The 23,903-nt window shown below is 55.4% G+C and overlaps 2 protein-coding genes across 2 annotated transcripts in view; both read right to left on the reverse strand.

The window, feature by feature from the left end:
• The window catches only part of ARRDC2 (arrestin domain containing 2), an 11,753-nt gene extending 9,100 nt beyond the window's left edge, over positions 1 to 2,653 (reverse strand). The window contains exon 1 of the mRNA XM_023229684.3: positions 2,151 to 2,653. Within this exon, the coding sequence (XP_023085452.1) occupies positions 2,151 to 2,409 (259 nt within the window). The 5' untranslated portion in view covers positions 2,410 to 2,653. The remainder of the gene's footprint in view (positions 1 to 2,150) is intronic.
• A 1,781-nt stretch (positions 2,654 to 4,434) lies between these two features.
• The window catches only part of KCNN1 (potassium calcium-activated channel subfamily N member 1), a 49,234-nt gene continuing 29,765 nt past the window's right edge, over positions 4,435 to 23,903 (reverse strand). Inside the window, exons 4-9 of the mRNA XM_023229753.2 lie at positions 22,823 to 23,241; positions 19,453 to 19,594; positions 15,576 to 15,686; positions 14,251 to 14,378; positions 10,768 to 10,837; positions 4,435 to 5,565 (exon numbers count right to left, since the gene is read on the reverse strand). Of these exons, the coding sequence (XP_023085521.1) occupies positions 5,311 to 5,565; positions 10,768 to 10,837; positions 14,251 to 14,378; positions 15,576 to 15,686; positions 19,453 to 19,594; positions 22,823 to 23,241 (1,125 nt within the window). The 3' untranslated portion in view covers positions 4,435 to 5,310. The remainder of the gene's footprint in view (positions 5,566 to 10,767; positions 10,838 to 14,250; positions 14,379 to 15,575; positions 15,687 to 19,452; positions 19,595 to 22,822; positions 23,242 to 23,903) is intronic.

A 23,903-nucleotide genomic window follows, 5' to 3' on the forward strand; every position in this document is an offset into this window, starting at 1 on the left:
TAAGCCAAGCACTGTGGAAGGCCAAGGTGTGTGGATCACCTGAGGTCAGGAGTTCGTGATCAGCCTGGCCAACATGGTGAAACCCGTCTCTACCAAAAATACAAAAATTAGCCAGCATGTTGGCGGGCACCTATAATCCTAGCTACTCAGGAGGCTGAGGCAGGAGAATCACTGGAACCCAGGAGGCAGAGGTTGCAGTGAGCCGAGATTGCGCCAGCACCAATGCACTCCAGCCTGGGTGACAGTGAGACTCTGTCTCAAAAAAAGAAACAAACAAACCAACAAACAAATAAAAGTTAGCCGGGTGTGGTGGCGGGTACCTGTAGTCACAGCTACTCAGGAGGCTGAGGTTGTAGAATCACTTGAACCCAGGAGGCAGAGGTTGCAGTGACCCAAGATCGCGGCACTGCACTCCAGCCTGAGCAACAGAGTAAGACCCTGTCTCAAAAACAAAAACAAACAGAAACAAAAATGGGGTGGGGGGTGGGAGGTCTCGCTATGTTGCCCAGGCTGGCCTCGAACTTCTGGGCTCAAGCGATCGTTCTGCTTCAGCCTCTGTAGTAGCTAGAACCACAGGCAGGCAGGCCCACCAGGCTCGCATCTCCAGTGTTTTTTGTTTTTTTGTTTTTGAGACAGAGTTTTGCTCTGTCACGGAGGCTGGAGTGTAGTGGTGCCAACTCAGCTCACTGCAACCTCTGCCCACCTGCCGGGTTCAGACAATTCTTCTTAGTAGCTGGGATTACAGGATCCCACCAACACGCCCAGCTAATTTTTGTATTTTTAATGGAGACAAAGTTTCACCATGTTGGCCAGTTCGAGACGGCCAGTCTCGAACTCCTGACCTCAGGTGATCTGCCCTCCTCGGCCTCCCAAAGTGCCGGGATTACAGGCACCAGCCACCACACCAGGCTGCCTCTGCAGTGTTTTAAGGAAGTCGCCGTTGAGTGTCCTTCAGGTGAAAGCGGCCCCAAATAGTTCTCCGAGTTGCCAGGAAAGGGAAGTGCCTCCTAGGCTCCTTCCTGCCCCGCCCCACCGCACTTGCTCCTATGTTTCCACTGCTGGGGAGGGAAGGGTCCCCCGCACCTGTGGCTCTTGCTTGCCCAAAGCTTCTACTGCCCACAGCGCTGGGAAAAAGTGGGGCTGTCGGGAATCTGGTCTGCCTCCCTCCTGGCCCATTTTACAGACGGATATGGTGAGGTCTGGCTTGGCCCGGAGGAATAGCCAGGGCAGCCCAGAGAGGATGATGCCCTCCCATAGCCACACAGTAGGGTGTGAGGGTATGGACTGCCTCCTTCTGTGGCCCCTGGCTCACTGGTGACCAGCTATGTATCCCAGGGACGCTTGGGGTGCGGGAAAGACTGAGGTTGGGGAAGAGTAGAGACCTGCCCAAGACCCAGACTCCCAGGAGAATGTGACCCCACTTCATCTCTTCCCCTCTGGGATGCGTGTCCACCTCCTCACCGGGAAATACCACTAGACCCCCAACCCTACCCCAGGGAAGAACTCAGCGCTGCAGACCCTGTGGGGTAAACTGAGGTGGGGCCCTGGGTAACACGAGTTGGGGGTCTTCTTTGAGAATCGGGGACTCCAGGCCTGGGATCAAAGGGGACCCTGGGGTCCACCAGGGAGATCTCCCACTCCACTTCCCAGGGGTTCCCTGAACTCTAATAGGAGGGTCCCCCTGCTTTGAAAGGGGTCTCCCCACCGCACAGCCTCTAAGTTGAGGGCATCTGACTCCAGAGAAGGGAACGCCCAGACCCTGGGTAGACGTTCCCGGTTAGTGGGGGTCCTGACCAGGGCGGGTGGGTGTCCAGGCTGGAGTGCAGTGGTGCGATCTCAGCCCATTACAACCTCTACCTCCCAGGCTCAAGCGATCTTCCCACTTCAGCCTGTAGCTGGGACTCCAGGCGCGCGCCACTAAGCCTGGCTAATTTTTGTAGTTTTTGGAGACATGGGGTGTCGCCATGTCGCCCAGGCTAGTCTTGAACTCCTGACCTGTGGGAGGGTCAGGACCCCGGGAAGGGGGTTCCCGCTCCTTGAAAAGGATCACCCGACCGCAGAGGTTCTAAGTTGAGAGGCTTCCGGCCCCGAAGAGGGTCCCGGCCGAGGAGGTCCCGGCTGCTGTGGGGGCGGCGCGACGAGTGTCTCACCTCGGAGCAGCAGCTGCCGACGCCGCAGGTAGGTCTCGGCGGCCGCGTAGTCGCTGGATAAGGCGTTGACACCCACGCTGCGACCCTCCAGCCAGTGGGTGGCCGCCCCGCCGCGCGCCTTCACCTCGAGCGCTCGCACTCGCAGCGGCGCCGCCGCCTCCAGCAGCACCCGGCCGCACAGCCGCTCCCCGCCGCGGTAGGCGCCGCCCGGGCCCCGCGCCAGCTCCAGCGCGAAGCTGCGCACGCCCCCAGGGCGCATGGCGCGCGGCGGGGGACACGGCCTGGACACGCGGCGAGGAGGCGCACGGCCGGGGCGCGCCTGCAGATCCCCGGGGTCTGCGCGCTCCCCCGTCGAGTCCCCCTGAGCTTCCTCCGGGGCCCCCCGGCGAACCTGGGCCGGCGCCGGTGTCCCAGGGCGGGCGCGTCGTCGGCGAACTTCCTGGTCCTCTGCATCCGCCCTTGTGACGCGCGCGGGCCGCCGGGGACGGGCCGCCCGCGTGCCCGCGCTGTTAACTTTGCCATCCTCGGAGCTGGGCGGGCCCTGTTTTTGTAGGGTGGGTGCTGTTGAATCAGAGGCAGGCAGGGGCGGAGGTGGCTGGGGAGGCACCGAGGCGGCCGCAGAGCTCAGCCCTATGGTCTAATTCGCCCCCGCCCCGAACCCGGCACCGCCTCAGTCTCCCCGTCACTGTCACTTCATGGCTGTCCCCCAAACAAAATCCACCTCGAGTAGCCCTCTTCGCCTCCGCACTGCGCTGTTCCGCTGCCAGATCCGTTCTCCCACCCATCCCGCCCAGGCCCAAATGCCATTTCCTCAGAGTCCCCTTGCCACCTCTGGCCTTGTTTACTTTTTCTTTTTCTTTCTCTCTTTTCTTTCTTTTTCTTTTTTCTTTCTTTCTGTCTTTTCTCTCCTTTCTTTTTCTTTTTCCTTCCTTCCTTTTTTCTTGCCTTGTTTACTTTTCTCTTTTTTTTTTTTTTTTTTTGTGACAGTCTTTCTCTGTGGCCCAGGCTGGGGTGCAGTAGCCTGATCCCGGCTCACCGCAATCTCCACCTCCCTGGTTCAAGCAATTCTCCTGCCTCAGCCTCCCGAGTACCTGGGATGACAGGTGTGTACCATCACACCCAGCTAATTTTTGTGTTTTTAGTAAAGACGGGGTTTCACCATGTTGGCCAGCTGGTCTCCAACTCCTAACCTCAACTGATCCTCCCACCTCAGCCTCCCAAAGTACTGGGATTACAGGCTGAGTCACCACGCCCGGCCTGTTCATAACTTTATGGCTTTGGTGTTTTTCTTTTTTTTTTAAACTACTATGGGTTGACTGTGCCTCTGCCATCAGACCTGGGAGCCACCACTGGGCTCGGAAGGTACACCCACGGATGTTCCTTAACTGAACCCTGGGTTCTCACCCTGAAAGACAGCCCCCTTCCTTCTCAGGCCTTAGTTTCCCCAGCCAGACAACAGGGTATAAAGGATGAGTCCTGCCAAAGACTCCGATGTGATCCCTCAGGCGGGAAGGAGCATTTATTGAGCACCTACCAGTTGCCTGGCCCTTTTTAGGGAGTTCTGGTTAAATAGACTGTCACCCTCATTTTACAGATGAAACAATGGAGGCCCCAGAGGGGCAGCCACTGCCCACATTCACCCAGCAGTGGCAGAGTCAGGACTCGAACCCTGGTCTGACCAGCACTCCTCATACCCTTCCTGTGCTTGGGCCCAAGCTGGTCATTCATGCACCAGCAACGGCCTAGTTATCTCGCTGAGCCAGGCAATGGATGGCCTTATCAGAGGCTGCCAGGACCTGGGGCTCCTCGGCTGGGCACAGCATGGTCTCCCCAGGAGCCAGGCCTCCCTGTCCCACCCAGGGCTCAGCATCTGCCAAGTAAGTGCCTGCTGCTCCCAGCACCCAAGCCCACGTCCTCCAGGGACCTTTCTGATTCTACTTGTGTCTGGAACCCTCTCCTGAAGGGTCTCTCTGACCCCTGGATGTCACCAAATACCCCCTCCTCCTGCCGTCCCCATGGCTCCTCCATGGAGTCCCTTCCACCAAGTCCAGGTTCTTTTTTTTTTCTCACTGCAACCTCCACCTCCCGGGTTCAAGCGATTCTCCTGCCTCAGCCTCCCGAGTAGCTGGGATTACAGGTGTGCACCACCACGCCCAGCTAATTTTTATATTTTTAGTAGAGACAGGGTTTCACCATGTTGCCCAGGCTGGTCTTGAACTGACTTTAGGTGATCCGTCCGCCTTATCCTCCCAAAGTGCTGGTATTACAGGCGTGAGCCGCCTCACCCAGCCAGTCTGGTTCTTTACTTTGGCCTAGGGGATTTCCAGTTCGAATCTGGCACCATCCCTCCTCGCTGTGTGGTCCCAGGCAGGTAGATTCACCTCTCTGGGCCTCAGTTTCCCCTCATTCCACCGTGATCAAGCTCTGATGAGGGATCAGTGTGGTATTGGCATCATCACATTCTCTGAGGCAGCAGGTACTCAATACACATCTCACAAAAACCCAAAAGACCTTCCTCACCCAGGTCACCTCCCCCATGGCCTCTGCTGGGGCCGGGCACACAGTGGGTGTCCATCAGCGCGGTTGGTTGAAGGGGGGAGATGCTTCTGGCCAGGGCTGGGCCACGCCCTCTGAGGGATCGCATTATCAGCGCCAGGTGGCGCTGGCACAGGTGTCCCTAGAGTTGTCCTTCACTGAGCTTCAGCCCAGAGGGAGAGGGGGCTTGGAGGCTAGGGTTCTAGGCTAGGCCAGTGATGGGAACAGGTTTTTTGATTCCCATATTTATCTTGGTACCCGGGGCTGGGGTTCTACCTCCTGGGACATCACCAGTGCCTCCCAGCCACGCACACAGGCAGCCACGAGGCGGGTCCTGCTTTATTCAGAACCAGCACGGACCCCTCCCGGGGCTGCTCCATGCCCGCCGGGGACCTGGGGAGAGTCGGGGGACCAGGTGACCAGAGGAAGCTCCGGGCTCCCCTGCCCTCACCCATGGTCCAGCCTTGCCCTCTGCCCGGGCAGTCTGGGCAGGGCAGGCCTCAGTCCACTCAGCCTGACTCAGCGTCGGCTTCTTGAACTCCAAGAGGCGCCACTGTACAAGGCTTCCCGGAGGTGGCGGCCACACGATGGCCAAGATTTAGGGGTCTGGTGGCGGGCAGGGCCGTCACCCGCAGTCCGAGGGGGCCACGGGCGTCCACCGGCAGGGGGAGCTCCGGGCTGCCTGGTCTTGGGGGCCGGGGCCGGGCCGGGGAGGCAGGGGCGGTGGGGGCGGGCGTATGGCTTGGGCGATGAGGCCGGGCAGGGCCTGCAGAGAGGTACCCAGCGCATCCAGGCGGCTTTCCAGGGTGGCCAGACGGGCCTCCAGCTCCTCGTGCTGAGCGTGCAACTCGGATACAAGGTCATACATGACGCTCTGGGTCTGCCGGAGACAGAGAGGGGCAGGAGAGAGGTGCCGCTGAGTGAGAGAGAGAAGGACGATACCACGACAATGACACAGAGGGACAGCTCACATGCTCCAGGTGGGTGGCAGCTGCTAATGGGGCCCACGTGAGGGGTGGCTGGGAGGACACCCCCAGCCCCAGAGGTCCCTTGCTGGGCCCAGGGAAGGATTAGAGAGTGGATGAGGGAAGAGACTGGTCTTTTCCTTTTTTTTTTTTTCTTTGAGACAGAGTCTCCCTCTGTCACCCACGCTGGAGTGCAGTGGCCCAATCTTGGCTCACTACAACCTCCTCTTCCCGGGAGGCGCCCAGCCTAAAAGACAGGTCTTAAATGCCAAGCTCAGCTGGGCGTGATGGCTCACGCCTGTAATCCCAGCACATTGGGAGGCCGAGGCGGGCGAATCGCCTGAGGTCAGGAGTTTGAGACCAGTTTGGTCAACATGGTGAAACCCTGTCTCTACTAAAAATACAAAATTTAGCCAGGCTGTGGTGGTGGGCGCCTGTACTCCCAGCTACTCGGGAGGCTGAGGTAGGAGAATCGCTTTAACCCAGGAGGTGGAGGCTGCAGTGAGCCTGAGTGACAAGAAAGAAATTCTGTCTCAAAAACAAAAAAAAAAAAAAAAGAAAAGAAAGCCAAGCTCAGGGCTGGCAGGCCTGGGAAAGGCCTAATGAGGTCTTGGGGGGGGGGGGGGGGGCACATGGCCAGAGCTGCCCTGGGGGGGTCCAGTGGCCACAGGGCACACACAGCCAGAGGCGGTGCTCAAGTGGTACGCACAGACCTGGGGGGTGTTTTGGGCTGATGTTTCTCCAGGCTGGGGAACAGCAGGAGCTTGGGGACATGGCCGCCGAGGAGGAAGAGGAGGGGGAGCCCCGTTGGGTCGTGAACTGCCACCCCTCCCATTAGGCTGGGGAGGGGACGGGGGTCTGATGAGTAAGGTGACTGCCCTGAGAATCTGACACAATCACAGACTGGGAACACAACAGCCACAATTACTGTTACAGCAGCCAGTGGGGCGTCCCCATCACCTCCACTGCCTGCTTCTGGCGCTGTCCCACTGTGGGCAGGGGAGGCCGGCCAGACAGGAACGGCCCTGGGTGCAGATGCTACTCTGGCCACCAGGTGGCACTAGAACATCACTCCACGGCTCTGAGCGCAGCTGGGTGAGGACACCGGTTTGCCACCTGGCGGCGGGGGCCTCCATGGGAGGATGGAGGCAGTGGTGGAAGGAAGACAGGACAGAGAGGTGCCCACCCCAGCTCCTCTGTCCTCTCACCCCCAGCCTCTTCCTCCCAGCTTCCCCCACTGTGCCCCCTACCCTTTTCCCTCCATCACTGCAAGGCAGACCCTGCTCCGAGTGCAAACATCTCATGGGGGACGCCCCTCCTAGCACCACTGACCTCACCTTGGCCTCTCTCAGGCACCACAGTCCCCAGAGCCAGAGGGTGACACCTGGAGGCCAGAGCAGCGTCCAGCCTTCGTGTGGTTCTTTTTAGCCTTTTCTGAGGTTTAAAATTTTTATTTTTATTTTTGAGACGGAGTCTCGTTCTTGTCGTCTAGGCTGGAGTGCAGAGGCATGATCTTGGCTCACTGCAACCTCCGCCTCCTGGGTTCAAGCGATTCTCCTGCCTCAGCCTCCTGAGTAGCTGAGATTACAGGCGCCCGCTACCATGCCCGGCTAATTTTTGTATTTTTAGTGGAGACAGAGTTTCACCATGTTGGCCAGGCTGGCCTCGAACTCCTGACCTCAGGTGATCCGCCCGCCTCAGCCTCCCAAAGTGCTGGGATTATAGGGATGAGCCACCACACCCAGCCATAAAACTTTATTTTTTGGATACAGAGTCTTGCTCTATCTCCCAGGCTGGAGTGCGGTGGTGCAATCACAGCTCACTGCAGCCTTGACCCCCGGGCTCAAGCCATCCTCCTGCCTCAGCCTCCTGCTACTTTTTGTATTTTTTTTTTTTTTTTTTTTTTTGTAGAGATGGAGTTTTTCCATGTTGCCCAGGCTGGTCTTGAATTATTGAGCTCAAGTGATCCTCCCTCCTCAGCCTCCCAAAGTGCTAGGATTACAGGCATGAGCCACTGCACCTGGCCTGATTTTCTTAATATTTTCCTTTCTCTACCATACCTTATTGTAAGAATACAGTATATAATATATATTCAAACTACATGTGAATCAACTGTTTATCAATATGGCTTTTGGTCAATGGTAGGCTATCAGTAGTTCAATTTGGGATGAGAGAGCGTCAAAGGTTATATGAGGCTGGGCACAGTAGCTTATGCCTGTAATCCCAGCACTTTGGAAGGCCAAGGCAGCTGGATTGCTTGAGGTCAAGAGTTCGAGACCAGCCTGGCCAACATGGTGAAACCCCATCTCTACTAAAAATACAAAACTTAGGCCGGGCGCGGTCGCTCACGCCTGTAATCCCAGCACTTTGGGAGGCTGAGGTGGGTGGATCATGAGGTCAGGAGATCGAGACCATCCTGGCTAACACAGTGAAACCCTGTCTCTACCAAAAATACAAAAAATTAGACGGGCATGGTGGCAGGTGCCTGTAGTCCCAGCTATTCGGGAGGCTGAGGTAGGAGAATGACTTGAGCTCGGGAGGCAGAGCTTGCAGTGAGCGAAGATTGCATCACTGCACTCCAGCCTGGGCAACACAGTGAGACTCTGTCTCAAAAAAAAAAAAAAAAATTAGCTAGGTGTGGTGGCATGCACCTGTAATCTTATCTACTCAGGAGGCTGAGGCAGAAGAATACCTTGAACCCAGGGGGTAGAGGCTGCAGTGAGCTGAGATCGCACCTCTGCACTCCAGCCTGGGCAATAGAGTGAGACTCTGTCTCAAAAATAAAAAGAGGCGGGGCGCAGTGGCTCAAGCCTGTAATCCTAGCACTTTGGGAGGCCGAGACGGGTGGATCACGAGGTCAGGAGATCGAGACCATCTTGGCTAACACGGTGAAACCCCGTCCCTACTAAAAAAAGTACAAAAAACTAGCCAGGTGAGGTGGTGGGCGCCTGTAGTCCTAGCTACTCGGGAGGCTGAGGCAGGAGAATGGCGTAAACCCAGAAGGTGGAGCTTGCAGTGAGCTGAGATCCGGCCACTGCACTCCAGCCTGGGCGACAGAGCAAGACTCCATCTCAAAAAAAAAAAAAAAAAGAAAAAAGAAAAAAAGAAGTTATATGGGAATATTTGACTTTTAAGGGGTCAGCACCCAATAACCCTGATGTTGTTCGAGAGTTAACTGTATATCTTCAGGGGTCTAGAATATGTTTTTCTCTCTGTAAGATTATTTTCTGGGCACGGTGGCTCACGCCTGTAATCCCAGCACTTTGGGAGGCCAAGGCGGAAGGATCACTTGAGCTCGGGAGTTTGAGACCAGCCTGGGCAACATGGTGAAACCCCATCTCTACAAAAAATAGAAAAATTAGCAGGACCTGGTGGTGTGCACCTGTAGTCCCAGCTACTTGGGAAGATGAGGTGGGAGGATTGCTTGAGCCTGAGGAAGTTGAGGCTGCAGTGAGCTGTGATTTCACCACTGCACTCCAGCCTGTACCACAGAGCAAGACTCTGTCTCAAAAAAAAAAATTCCCTTCCAAATTAAATTTATTGTAGGTTAATATTAAGCTAGATTGCATTCTCTTCCTAGTGATGGGGGAAGTGAGTCCAAAATGCACTGGGGACAAGAAATAAAATAGAAATGGGACTTAACATTTTCTAAAGATAACATGAAATTAGCCTCAGGCTGACTGGTAGATCAGGGGATGTAGCCACTAAGCAAAAGCTATTTTCTGAAACTATGTCATTGGTCAGGAGGGAATTCAAATCAGTGTTGCAAAGATCTCAAGCACTTGATTAATTGCAACTAGTCCAATAACACATCTTCCAGTGGAAGAATTCAAAAAGCAGGAAATGGACTGGGCACGGTGGCCCACACCTGTAATCCCAACACTTTGGGAGGCCGAGGTGGGCGGATCACTTAAGGTCAGGAGTTCGAGACCAGTCTGGCCAACATGGTGAAACCCCGTCTCTACTAAAAGTACAAAAATTAGCCGGGCGTGCTGGTGCAGGCCTGTAGTCCCAACTACTCTGGAGGCTGAGGCACGAGAATTGCTTGAACCCAGGAGGCGGAAGTTGCAGTGAGCCAAGATCATACCACTGCACTCCAGCCTGGGTGACAGAGCAAGACTCTGTCTCAAAAAATAAATAAAGCTAAAAAAAAAGTGGGAAATGATTTGATATTAGAATCAACACACAGATCCATGTATAACACAAACTGATTTCTTTCTTGCTTTTTTTTTTTTTTTTTTTTTGAGACAGGGTCTCGCTCTGTTACCCAAGCTAGAGTGTAGCAGAGTGATTACAGCTCACAGCAGCCTTGACCTCCTGGGCTTAAGTGATTCTCCCACCTCAGCCTCCCTAATAGCTAGGACTACAGGCACTCACCACCATGCCTAGTTTATTTTTTTATTCTTTTTGTACAGACGGGGTCTCTCTATGTTGCCCAGGCTGGTCTCAACCTCCTGGGCTCAAGTGATCTGCCTGCTTCAGCCTCCCAAAGTACGGGGATTACAGGCAGGATCCATGGCACCTGGCCCCAATTTTTCTTGCAATCAATTTAAATTTCCTGACAGATGTTTAATTGCTATACAAATAAGCTTTCTCCCAAGGCTATCATTTGAATTTATACCCACAGCAAAGGAATTTTTTTCTCTTCAATTTCAGAGCTTGAATTGAGGTAGTATGTCTACATCTGGAAATACCTCTTCACCCACTTAGCCCCCTAACTATATACTCTTTTTAAATTTATTATTTTACAAATTATTATCATTTTTTTGAGACAGGGTGTCACTCTGTCACCCAGGCTGGAGTGCAGCGGTGCCATCTTGGCTCACTGCAGCCTCAACCTCCCAAGTTCAAGCAATTCTCCCGCTTCAGCCTCCAAGTAGCTGGGATTAAAGGCGCCCGCCACCACGCCTGGCTAATTTTTGTATTTTTTTGTAGAGACGGGGTTTCACCATGTTGCCCAGGCTGGTCTCAAACTCCTGAGCTCAAGAGATCTGCCTTCCACTGCACTCAGGCCACTGTGGGTCCTTGTGCCTTCCTCCGGCAGGAGCTGAGCACCATCCCGTCTGCTCCAGGGCCCCAGCTGCCCTGTCCGGCCCACCCTGCCCCAACTCACTCACCTTGGCCAGGTCGGTAAGCGTGTTAGCCTGGTCGTTCAGCTTCCCTTGCTCGATCTTCACACTCCGGAGCCTGTGGGGACACGGAGTTGGGGAGAGGGGGTTGGGCAGGTTCCCATGGATGCTGCAGTGGGGGCAGGGACTTTCATGCATCCACCTGGGGTCACCTATGGGACATGCATCAGAGGATGAGGTGGGAGCTGGGAGGCCGATTCCCTGTGGTCTATTCCCTCCCAGCACACGGCAGGTGCCGCAGGGCCAGGAGTCAGCCTGGCCACCGCCCACACCACCCATTGGCTGGTCCTGTCTCCAGCCCAACTCAGGACCTCAGGACGTTGGATCCCAGACCAAGGTGAAGCCTGCACCGATCCATGGAGCAGATGTGAACCCTGCCTGCCTCTGAGGCTAGGGTTGGCATGCCCCGGGTGTGCCCCTGTCTGTGACCACCATGCACCCCCGATTTTCCAGCCCCACCAAGCCCCTGGGAGAAGACTTACTTCTGAGCCCTGGCAGGACCGGGCAGAGCAGGAGAAAAATCACAAGGCAATTTTAACCTCAGCACAGTTGTGTGGCATGTACCCAACCCTGCCCAACTCCCAGGGGTGCCACCCCAGGGCCCCGCGCAGGGTTCCCAGATGGCCAAGGGGCTGCCCTTGCTCTGGGGAAGTGCCCAGCCTCTGAGGGTTCTGTGCCAGCCCCTCAGGGACACGCCTGTCCTCTCTCCTGTCCCGGAGGTGGTGTTTCATTCAGAAAACTATGCCCACGCCATCTGCCAGGGGGAAACTGAGGCTCAGAGGGGTAAAGCCACTGCCCATCCGCACCACGGCAGGATTTGAACCCACACTTGCTACTTGGTGTTGGTGTTGGCACTGGTGACCCTGGTCTCTGGACAGCTGGCCACAGTGGGAGTTGGTTAGTGTATGCCCTTGCCCCTTTTGGTCATCCCTTTGTTTTTTTTTGAGACATAGTCTCACTCTGTCGCCTAGGCAGGAATGCAGTGGTGCGATCTCAGCGTGATCTCAGCTAGATCTCAGCTCACTGCAACCTCCACTTCCCCGGTTCAAGCGATTCTCCTTGCTCAGCCTCCTGAGTAGCTGGGATTACAGGCGCTCACCAGCACACCCGGTTAATTTTTGCATTTTTAGTAGAAATGGGGTTTCACCATGTTGGTCAGGCTGGTGTCGAACTCCTGACCTCAGGTGATCCGCCTGTCTCAGCCTCCCAAAGGATTATAGGCGTGAGCCACCGTGCCCGCCGGCCATCCCTTCTGTACCTAAGCCAGTCCAGGGGACTGTCTCAGCGTGATCTTGGCTCACTGCAACCTCAGCTTCCCGGGTTCATGTGATTCTCCTGCCTCAGCCTCCCGAGTAGCTGGGACTACAGGCATGTGCCACCAGGCCTGGCTAATTTTTTTGTATTTTTAGTAGAGATGGGGTTTCACCATGTTGGTCAGGTAGGTCTTGAACTCCTGAACTCAAATGATCCGCCCATCTCGGCCACCCAAAGTGCTGGGATTATAGGCATGAGCCATCGTGCCCGGCCTTTTGTACTTTTTTCTAATGTGGCTGTTAGCAAATTTTAAATTATATATGTTGTTCACATGATATTCTAGTGGACAGCATCGTCGTCAGCATATTATGGCCTGTGGGTCAAATCTAGCCGGCCGCCTGTCTTGGAAAATAAGGTTTCTTTGGAACATGGCCACACCAGGTTATCCTCACTGCTTCCCTGCCGCAACAGCAGAGAGTTGAAGAGTGGGACAGAAACTCTCTGGCTCATAAAACCTGAAAGATGTACCATCTGGCCCTTTACAGAAAAAGTTTGCTGACTGGCTGCATATTGGACTCACCTGAGGAAATTTTATTTATTTACTTATTGTAATATATTTTATTTTTTAGTTTTTGAGACTCTGTCGCCCAGGCTGGAGTGCAGTGGTGCAATCTCAGCTCACTGCAACCTCCGTCTCCCGGTTTCAAGCGATTCTCCTGCCTCCCAGCTACACACTTGTAGCTGGGACTACAGGTGTGTGCCACCATGCCGGGCTAATTTTTATATTTTTAGTAGAGACAAGCTTTCACCATGTTGTCCAGGCTGGTCTCGAACTCCTGACATCAGGTGATCCACCTGCCTTGGCTTCCCAAAGTGCTGGGATTACAGGCGTGAGCCACTGCGCCCAGCCATATATATATTTTTAAGGCAAGGTCTTGCTCTGTGGCCCAGGCTGGAGTGCAATGGCGCAATCACAGCTCACTGCAACCTTGACCTTCTGGGCTCAAGTTACCCTCCCACCTCAGCCTCCTGGGTAGCTGGGACCACAGACACGTGCCACCACACTGGGCTAATTTTTTTATTTTTATAGAGACGGGGTCTCACTTTGTTGCCCAGGCTGGTTGCAAACTCCTGGCCTCAAGCGATCCTCCTGGCTCAGCCTCCCAAAGTGCTGGGATTACAAGGTGTAAGTCACCATGCCCAGGTTTATTTTTTAATTTTTACATAGAGTGGGGTCTCACTATGTCGCCCAGGCTGGTTTCCAAATCTTGGCCTTAATCAGTCTTCCCTCCTTGGCATCCCAAAGTGCAGGGATTATAAGCGTGAGCCACCATGCCCAACCAAGCAGCCATCTGAGGAATTTAAATGTAATTCCAGGCTGCAACCCAGACTCTACTAAGTAATTGATGTTGGATGTGGCTCTTGGGATTTTTAAAAAGCCCCCTCGTGACTTCGATGAGCAGCCAAGGATTTAGAGTTATTTTATTAAATAATTCTCAGGGCAAAGAAGCAACACAGGAAATCAAGCAATTTCTTAATTTCTTTCTTCCTTTCTCTCTTTTTTTTTTTTTTTTTTTTTGAGACAAGGTCTCACTCTGTAACCCGGCTGAGTGTAGTGGCACAATCATGGCTCACTGCAGCCTTGACCCTGCAGACTCAAGTGATCCTCCAACCTCAGCCTCCTGAGTAGCTGGGACCACAGAGGCACACAACCACACCCAGCTAAGTTATTAGTTTTTGTAGAGATGGGGTCTCCCTGTATTGCCAAGGATGGTGCTGAACTCCTGGACTCAAGTGATCCTCCAGCCTCCCAAAGTGCTGGGATTACAGGCATGAGTCACCATACCTGGCCCAATTCATTTCTAGTTATCCCACATGATCCCATGGATCAGACCACGGATTTAATTATGAGCTTCCTGGCAGACAAAGCAAAAAGAGGAAATCTCTTCAAAGTCTAAAGGGTAAGAATCATCCTGGTTATTCCAGAGAATAAAATATACATCCTGCCACTTACTGAGTAGTGTCCATGATTTAGCAGAACCCATAATCTGCCTCCCTCTGAAGATCCTCCCATCCACCCAGCTCAGAAGACACAGGCCCCAACCAACTGACCACCCATCCCTGGCAGGGAGCTGTGAAGAGGCCACACTGAGCTGCGAGGGCTGCCTCCGCGCCATGTGGACACAGAAACGTGAGCTGGAAAGGTGCTGGACTTACTGATGGATGGCTTGGAGGAACTTACGCTGGTGTTTCCGAACCCGGGCTTGGTCTGGCTTCTTCACCAGCCTGGTGTGTTTGTAGATGAGCCACGTCTCCCTGAGAACGTTAGCAGCGGCGTTTTTTACCTGAGGCCAGAAAAAGAACAATTTCATGCCTCAGGGTTGGCACGAAATTCCAAAAGGCTCCAGAAATGTCTAGAATCTTCCAGAAACCTCTAGAAACTTCTGGAAATGCCTCTCAGGGTCCCTGGGCTATAAGGCAGGGCCATGCTTGCACAGCAACGTCTGTGCAATGTGTGTATACCTAACACGCATCACTCACGATGGGCCAGGCCCCTTCTCTGCAAACATGCAAATGTTTTTTATGGTGTTTTTGTTGTTGTTGTTTTTGAGACAGAGTCTTGCTCTGTGGCCCAGGCTGGAATGCTGTGGCGCCATCTTGCCTCACTGCACCTCCCGGGTTCAAGTAATTCTCCTGCCTCACTCTCCCTAGTAGCTGGGATTACAGGCGCCTGCCATCATGCCCAGCTAATTTTTGTATTTTTACTAGAGATGGGATTTCATCATGTTGGCCAGGCTGGTTTCGAACTCTTGACCTCAAGTGATCCGCCTGCCTCGGCCTCCTAAAGTGCTGGGATTATAGGCGTGAGCCACTGCGCCCAGCCATGATGCAGATGTTAACTCAGTGTATCGGCATGTGTTTTTATTTCTCTCATTTTATATATGGGGAAGCTGAGGTACAGAGCAGTCAACCTGCTAGGGTCAGGCAACTCTCAAATTGCATATCGCAGTCTGGCCCAAGTCTCTTGCTGAATGCCCATGGGTGCATATGACTGGGCACAAGGGTAGATGCCATGACGTCTCTCTGTGCACTATTCACAGATGGGTGCGTGGTGGCAGAGTCAAGCACAGTCATTTTTTTTTTTTTTTTTTTTTTTTTGAGACGGAGTCTCGCTCTGTCGCCCAGGCTAGAGTGCAGTAGTGCGATCTCCACTTACTGCAAGCTCCGCCTCCCGGGTTCACGCCATTCTCCCGCCTCAGCCTCCCGAGTAGCTGGGAGTACAGGCGCCTGCCACTGCACCCGGCTAGTTTTTGTATTTTTAGTAGAGACGGGGTTTCACCGTGTTAGCCAGGATGGTCTCGATCTCCTGACCTCGTGATCCACCCGTCTCGGCCTCCCAAAGCCAGCACAGTCTTGACACGGGGCTGCATGGTAACCCACGGGCACATGCGCGTGCCCGGCACATACAGAAGGAAAGCCGGGAAGTTCTACACTGGCTGACAAGGCCAGGAGGTGGCCTCCATGGGAACCGCGGTCCTCACCCGCTTAGTGAGCTGAGTGTCCATCATGAAGTTGTGCACGTGCTTCTCAGCCTTGGTGAGCTCCAGCTTCCGGGCCACCACAGCCACCACGAGCGCAGTACAGCCAGCTCCCTGTGTGCGGGGCGGGGGGGGGCACATCAGCGTCCTGTCTTGAGGTCACTTCCTCCTCCATGAAGCCTGCCCAGATTGCAGCCTCCCCATTCCCTGTGTCAGCAGTGTGTGTGGATTCCATCTGCAGAGCTCACTGACTCCAGGTCTACTTGTTTCCCACCATGTCCCACACATTAGCTCATTCGACCCCCAGCAACTCCAGGAGGTAGGACAGTTCTTTTTTTTTTTTTTTTCTTTTGAGACGGAGTCTCGCTGTGTCGCCCAGGCTGAAGTGCAGTGGCCGGATCTCAGCTCACTGCAAGCTCCGCCTCCCAGTTTCACGTCATTCTCCTGCCTCAGCCTCCCGAGTAGCTGGGACTACAGGCGCCCGCCACCTCGCCCGGCTAGTTTTTTGTATTTTTTAGTAGAGACGGGGTTTCACTGTGTTAGCCAGGATGGTCTCGATCTCCTGACCTCGTGATCCACCCGTCTCGGCCTCCCAGAGTGCTGGGATTACAGGCTTGAGCCACCGCGCCCGGCCCCTTTTTTTTTTTTTTTTTTTTTTTATGAGATGGAGTCTCGCTCTGTCGCCCAGGCTGGACTGCAGTGGCACAATCTTGGCTCACTGCAACCTCCACCTCCCAGGTTCAAGCGATTCTCCTGCCTCAGCCTCCTGAGTAGCTGGAACTAGAAGCGCGCACCACCATGTCCTGCTAATTGTGTGTGTGTGTTTACTAGAGAGGGGTTTTCACCATGTTGCTCAGGCTGGTCTCGAACTCCAGAGAGGTGATCCACCCGCCCCGGCCTCCCACAGTGCTGGGATTACAGGTGTGAGCCACTGTGCCTGCCCCCTCCCCCTGCCTTTTTTTTTTTTGTAGAGATATGGGGTCTCACTATGTCGTCCACTCTGGTCTCAGACACCTGGCCTCAAATGATCCACCTGCCTCAGCCTCCCAAAGTGCTGGGATTACAGGCATGAGCCATTAGTATGCCAAGCTCCGGGCAAGTTTAGATGCCAACACCCTAAGCCTGAGCAGGGTTGGCCTAGAGCACAAGCACAGGTTCCAGGAGGAAACCCTGTCTCAGTCTCCAGGCCAGGACAAAGGTTTTGAGAGCACCTAGAAGCCTGTTCTCAGGAAAAGCCCTGTCAACTCGGACAGAGCGACCTGCTGGAAACCTCCACCTAGAATACTAGACAGCAAGGAGAAGGAATGGACACAGGCTCGGCAACAGCACGATGTACCGCACAGACGCTGCAGGGAGGGACCCATGCTGGGCTGCCAGTAAAAAGCCAGACATGGGCCGGGCGCAGTGGCTCAAGCCTGTAATCCCAGCACTTTGGGAGGCCGAGACGGGTGGATCACGAGGTCAGGAGATCGAGACCATCCTGGCTAACACGGTGAAACCCCATCTCTACTAAAAATACAAAAACTAGCCGGGCGAGGTGGCAGGCGCCTGTAGTCCCAGCTACTCGGGAGGCTGAGGCAGGAGAATGGCCTAAACCTGGGAGGCGGAGCTTGCAGTGAGCTGAGATCCGGCCACTGCACCCCAGTCTGGGCGACAGAGCGAGACTCCGCCTCAAAAAAAAAAAAAAAAAGCCAGACATGGACCAGGTGCAGTGGCTTGCACCTGTAATCCCAGCACTTTGGGAGGCTGAGGTGGATATCACCTGAGGTCAAGAGTTCGAGACCAGCCTGGTCAACATAGTGAAACCCCGTCTCTACTAAAAATACAAAAATTAGCCAGGCCTGGTGGCGGGTGCCTGTCATCCCAGCTACTCGGGAGGCTGAGGCAGGAGAACTGCTTAAACCTGGGAGGGGAAGGTTGCAGTGAGCCAGGCAACCTCAGCCAGGCTGAGATCACGCCACTGCACTCCAGCCTGGGCGACAGAGCGAGACTCCATCTCAAAAAAAAAAAAAGAGGGGGACAGCGTGGTGGCGTCACACCTGTAATCCCAGCACTTTGGGAGGCCGAGGCAGGTGGATTACCTGAGGTTAGGAGTTCAAGACCAGACTGGCCAGCATGATGAAACCCTATCTCTACTAAAAATACAAAAATTAGCTGAGCCTGGTGGCAGGCGCCTGTAATTCCAGCTACTCAGGAAGCTGAGAGAGGAGAATGGCTTGAACTCGGGAGGTGGAGGTTGCAGTGAGCCGAGATCACGCCATTACACTGCAGCCTGGGCAACAGAATGAGACTCCATCTCAATAAAAAAAAAAAAAAAGAAAAAAAGTCGGACATAGGCCAGGTGCAATTGCTCAGGCCTGTAACTCCAGCAGTTTTGAGAGGCCCAAGCAGGAGGATCACTTGAGCCCAGGAGTTCATGACCAGCCTGGGCAACATAGTGAGACCCCATCTTTATAAAAACATAAAAATAAAATTGAATAACGTAAAACATGGAAAAGCATTTGTTGGCATGGGCATAAAACATGTCTGGAGAGAAAGAAGGTTCCGGAAAGAGGGGATGGACAGGGACCCCGATGATTGAATCAGGGAAAAGAGAAAGCAGTGATCATGAAAGGATGTTTACAGGCACCCACGGCAGACTGGAGAATACTTCGGGGAGACGAGGTGCTGCCTGTGCCCACTGAGTCATGAAAGACAAACTTTGCACTCTGGGGACTCAGAGAACACCATGAAAGTCAGCCAAGGAAGGGGGTTTGGGCTGCAGAGGACACAGCCCAGCAAGTTTCTTTTTTTTTTTTTTGAGACGGAGTCTCGCTCTGTCGCCCAGGCTGGAGTGCAGTGGCCGGATCTCAGCTCACTGCAAGCTCCGCCTCCCGGGTTCACGCCATTCTCCTGCCTCAGCCTCCCGAGTAGCTGGGACTACAGGCGCCCGCCACCTTGCCTGGCTAGTTTTTTGTATTTTTTAGTAGAGACAGGGTTTCACAGTGTTAGCCAGGATGGTCTCGATCTCCTGACCTTGTGATCCACCCGTCTCGGCCTCCCAAAGTGCTGGGATTACAGGCTTGAGCCACCGCGCCTGGCCCTCTTTTTTTTTTTTTTTAAGAGATGAAGTTTTGCTGTGGTTGTCCAGGCTGGAGTGCAATGGCGTGATCTCGGCTCACTGCAACCTCTGCCTCCTGGGTTCAAGCAATTCTCATGCCTCAGCCTCCCTAGTAGCTGGGATTACAGGCGCCTGCCATCACGCCTGGCTACTTTTGTATTTTTAGTAGAGATGGGGTTTCTCCATGTTGGTCACAGGCTGGTCTCAAACTCCCAACCTCAGGTGATCTGCCCACCTTGGCCTCCCAAAGTGCTGGGATTCCAGGCGTGAGCCACTGCGCCCGGCCCCCAGCAGGTATTTAGAGCGTGTCCACGGCATTCACAGTTCTGGGATTCTCACATAAATAACCGACTTAGCCCTTGCAAAGCAGAGGAAGTAGCATTGATCACAGCCAAGGAAACTAAGGCACCTCAGCATCAAGCCCCTTGCCCTGGATCCAAAGGCTGTGAATAAATCGGGCTGTAGAGAATAAAGGGGTGACAATGACTCTCTGGTCACAGTGGACCACAGCTTCTTACTGGGCAGGCATGGTGGGAGCTGCATATCTAGGCCTGGAAGGACCGCAGGGAGATGTCCCAGGAAGCCTGTGGGTGTGGCTTCCACGTGATGTCAGAGGAAAAGGGCAGAGCAGAGGAGGGGTGGACTGACAGACGGAGGGATGCTGATCAGGCACAGCTCGTGATGGGGTGAGCACCCTGTCAGCGAGGGGTATGCAAGGGCTGCTGGAATGGACAGCTGGCTAGACCTCCCAGGATCATGCACATGGAGCCTCGCCCTTACCATGATGCCAGTGAGCAGGCACACGCCCTTCCCGCAGTAGGTGTGGGGCACCATGTCGCCGTAGCCGATGGAGAGGAAGGTGATGGAAATCAGCCACATGGCCCCCAGGAAGTTGCTGGTCACTTCCTGCTTGTCGTGGTACCTGGGGAGCCAGAGTGGGAAGAAGGAGGGCTCAGTCTACACCATCCCCTCTGCCTCCATCACACTGCCTGGGGCAGCGCCAGGGCTGCAGGGCCCTGAGTCCACCTGGCTGCGCTGGGGCCATGTCCTGTGGGTATAGGACAGGCACACCATCTCCCCTACAGCCCTTCCACATTCCCTTCACCTGCTCCCCAAGCCGCTTCCCTGGATGGGGCAGAGAGGGGCCCAGGTGAGGTTGTATGAACATACCATCCCCCTCCCAACGACAGACACACACAGACAGGGGGACGGGTGACCACAGCACCAGAAGCGGCAGGAGGTGGAGGCAAGGATTCGGGTCAGACACCAGGAAGAACTTCCCCAGCCAGCGAGGCCCCAAGGAGGCAGGAGGACTGGAGGAGGTGGGAGGCTGGAGGATCACGACCTGGGGCTGGAGCAAGAAGGGACGCCCATATATGAAGGACATAGACTGGAGGACAGCATGGGTCTCCCAACTCCAGGCCCATGTTGCACCTGGGAGTTGGGAGGAGAGGGGCATCGGCTTTGGCGCTGGGGAGAGGCCTGGGGCTATATTTTGGGACCCAGGGAGACAGGCCCCAAGGCCTTAAAACTGACAGAACTTAGTCCTGGTCACAGCCGGGCTTGGGACTTCGGCCAGAGAGGCTGCAAAGAGCTTCTGCCTGTAGCCATGCCAGGGCGCCGAGGGCTTGGCTCTCTGGGTCTGGGGGTGGCTCTAGGATCTGTTCCCGCTCAGCTCTGAGTCCCCGAATCCCCTTGGCCTTTTTCTGGGGGCTGGGCCCCCTCTGACCTGGCTTCTAGCTAACCCACTCCTTTGCAGGGTTTAGATCATCTGAGCCCCAAGCCAGCCTCTGGGGGACTCAAGGTCAGAGGTCAACTGGGGTAGCACCGAGGAAGTGCCCTGGACAGAGCAGGATCTTCAGGGGAGGCCTGTGCCAGACACAGGGGGTGACAGAGCCCAAGGACAGGGCTGGAGTCAGAGGCTCCAGAGGGAAGGAGATGGAGGCTCCCCAAAGATTGGCATTTTGGGGTCTTCACTCCTGCGGAGGTTGAATGCCACTCCAGGCACCTCCAGTCTGGGCTTCTAGGATGCTTGTTGGGTGAAGGCCCGGGGACTGACTCCATCTTTTCTTTTCTTTTCTTTTTTTTTGAAACAGTGTCTCTGTCTGTCGCCCAGGCTGGAGTGTAGCGGCACGATCTTGGCTCACTGCAACCTCCACCTCCTGGGTTCAAGCGATTCTCCTGCCTCAGCCTCCCGAGTAGCTGAGACTACAGGCACCTGCCGCCACGCCCAGCTAATATTTTTTTTTTTTTTGTATTTTTAGTAGAGACAGGGTTTCACCATGTTAGCCAGGATGGTCTCAATCTCCTGACCTCGTGATCCACCTGCCTCGGCCTCCCAAAGTGCTGGGATTACAGGCGTGAGCCACAGCACCCAGCTGACTGACCCCCCCATCTTACACCAAAACATCTGAGCTCCAAGCTGCCTGACCCCCCAGAGGGCAGGAGGGGTGGGGGGGGCCCTCTAGTAGGTGGGTGGGTGAGCCCCAGATCCAGACAGAGCAATAAGGTGGGGGTGCCGTGGGACCGCCCAGGAGCAGGGCTGAGGGACATGCGGGAGGCAGGGGTGGGTCAGAGCTAGGCAGGCAAGGGGGCTTCAAGCATGGTCGCCAGGCTCAGAATTTAGGATTGGCTGCCTGCCGGCCCTGCCCCGTGCCCCACCCCCCCAGAGTCCTGCAAGGACCCAGCTTGGACCTCAGGGATACCTGATGAGGGGCACCCCATGCCCCTGACTCTAGTTCTGACCCCACCCATCAGGGGTGTGTAGGAGCTGCATGGGGGAACATCATGGGCCCAAGGAGACCCCTGGAAGCCTTGACAGCCAGAGAAACTGGGCCCTTCATCCCTGAGAGCCAGGCCTCAGACACAGGCAGGGCCCGTGGGGGTATGGGAGGTGGGGGCTGGGTGAAGGGATGAGGATGGGGTGCTGAGGGCAAGCAGGGGTCCAATCAGGGACCCCTCTGGGGCCCCCACCAGCTAGGCGCATGGCAGGGAGACCCTCTCCCAGATAAGGCACCCTCACACCCCAGGCCTGGCGGAGCCCCTCCTGCCTCTGAGACCGCCAGACTCAGGCCCCGGGGCAAGTCCCTTTGCCTGCCAGAGTCTCAGTTTCCCTCTCTGTAAATCGGGTTGATGGCCTACCACCTCCTAGGGGTATTCACAACAGACTCCCTCCTGTTTGGAGGTCCCGAAGGCGCGGCCGGTTTTCCTTCACCCCAGACCCATTTACTTGTCTTTTTTTTTTTTGACTGGAGTTCAGTGGCACAATCTCAGCTTACTGCAACCTCCCCATCCCAGGTTCAAGCGATTCTCCTGCCTCAGCCTCCCGAGTAGCTGGGATCACAGGCACCATCACCACGCGCAGCCCACCCCAGATCCATTTAAGTCTTGGGAGGAAACGTGGGAGCTTGCAACAGTCAGCTGCCCAAACACAACACCAGAGCCAAGCCCTTCCTTAACCCCGCCATTCGGACACAAGGGCCCTGAGGCTGGGGGAGGAAGCCCAGTGGAGCGGCCTGCCCCCGAGATGGGGGGACTGACCCGGACCCACCCTGCCGGCCTGTTCTCCCTGCCTCCCTCCCCTTGCGGCAGCTAATCTTAAATTCCTGGCGGGTCGGGGATGGCGGTAGCGGTGGCAGCGGCTGCTCTGCGCACACAGCTCAGCCAAGGGTGGGACTCACATGTTTTCCCTAAAGTCCGGTGGAGCGGGCAGAGGGGAAAATGAAAGCTGGTTAAACGTGGGAGGTGGGAGACAGAGGGGAAGGGGAGGCATCCCTGTGCCTGCTGCCTGCGCCCCTGGGGCCAGAGATCAGAAGTCAGCCTCCTAGAGATCAGAAGTCAGCCTCCCAGGGACCCGAGGGGCTGGGAGAAGGAGGCTTGGGAGACCCCCGCGGGGAGGATGAGGGAGAGGGAGCTGGGGTCCCTCCCTGGTTGAGGGCAGCTGGGGACACAGGACTAGCTCCCCAGAGAGGATGATTACTGAAGCCACAAACTGGGAGACAGGAGGCACCATGGGTGTCTTGCAGTCGGGGAGACAGAAGCAATGGCCAGGGTCGGGAGGAGCCCAGGGTCAGTGAAATCATGAATGGGCACGGAGGTCCAGGGAGACGGAAGCCGGGGGCATGGGGGGGCTCCGGGGGCGGGGTCGCACCTCTCACAAACGCGCACTGTCCAGGCTGCGATGATCCAGGAGGAGATGCTGAAGACCAGCAGCACCGTGCCGGGGCAGATGGTCATGAGCGTCTTCATGACAAAGCGCGTGTTGAAGGTGATCTTGTTGAGGGCCCCGATGCTGCGGCTCGAGGCATCCGTGAAGATTTTGCTGTGCAGTAGCATCACCCGGCCCAGCAGGTAGAGGCGCAGGAACATGGGGATGGACAGCAGCACGTCCACGTCGGCCTCGGCCACCGAGGGCGTGTAGGTGAAGGCCAGCCGCGCCGTCCACGTGAAGCGGTAGTGGCCGGGCACCGGGTGAATGGCGCACACCGCCAGCTCCAGTGAGATGAGGAACACGCGCTCGCAGGTCATGGCGATGCGCCAGTCATCAGCCCCGTTGTCCACCATGAACAGCTGTGGAGGGCAGGAGGGAGCCAGCCATGGGTGTCAGACACGCGCCGCGCTCCCCGCCCAACCCCAGAGAGTGACGTCAGCCTGGTCTGAAACCCCACAGGCTCGGATTTTTCTTTCTTTTGTTTTTTTGAGATGGAGTTTTGCTCTTGTCGCCCAGGCTAGAGTGCAATGGCTCGATCTCTGCTCATTGCAAGCTCCGCCTCCCGGGTACACGCCATTCTACTGCCTCGGCCTCCCGAGTAGCTGGGACTACAGGCGCCCGCCACCTCGCCCGGCTAATTTTTTTGTATTTTTAGTAGAGACGGAGTTTCACTGTGATCGCCTGAGCTCGTGATCCGCCCGCCTCGGCCTCCCAAAGTGCTGAGATTACAGGCGTGAGCCACCATGCCCAGCCTCTTTTCTTTCTTTTTTTTTTTTTTTTCTTTTCTTTCTTTCTTTTTTTTTTTTTTTGAGACAGAGTCTTGCTCTGTCGCCTGGGCTGGAGTGCAGTGGCCGGATCTCAGCTCACTGCAAGCTCCGCCTCCCCGGTTTTAGGCCATTCTCCTGCCTCAGCCTCCCAAGTAGCTGGGACTACAGGCGCCCGCCACCTCGCCTGGCTAGTTTTTTTTGTTTTTTTTTTTTTTGTATTTTTAGTAGAGACGGGGTTTCACCGTGTTAGCCAG

This window comes from Piliocolobus tephrosceles, chromosome 21 (genome assembly GCF_002776525.5).
Source record: "Piliocolobus tephrosceles isolate RC106 chromosome 21, ASM277652v3, whole genome shotgun sequence".
In the NCBI taxonomy this organism is placed as follows: Eukaryota; Metazoa; Chordata; class Mammalia; order Primates; family Cercopithecidae; genus Piliocolobus; species Piliocolobus tephrosceles.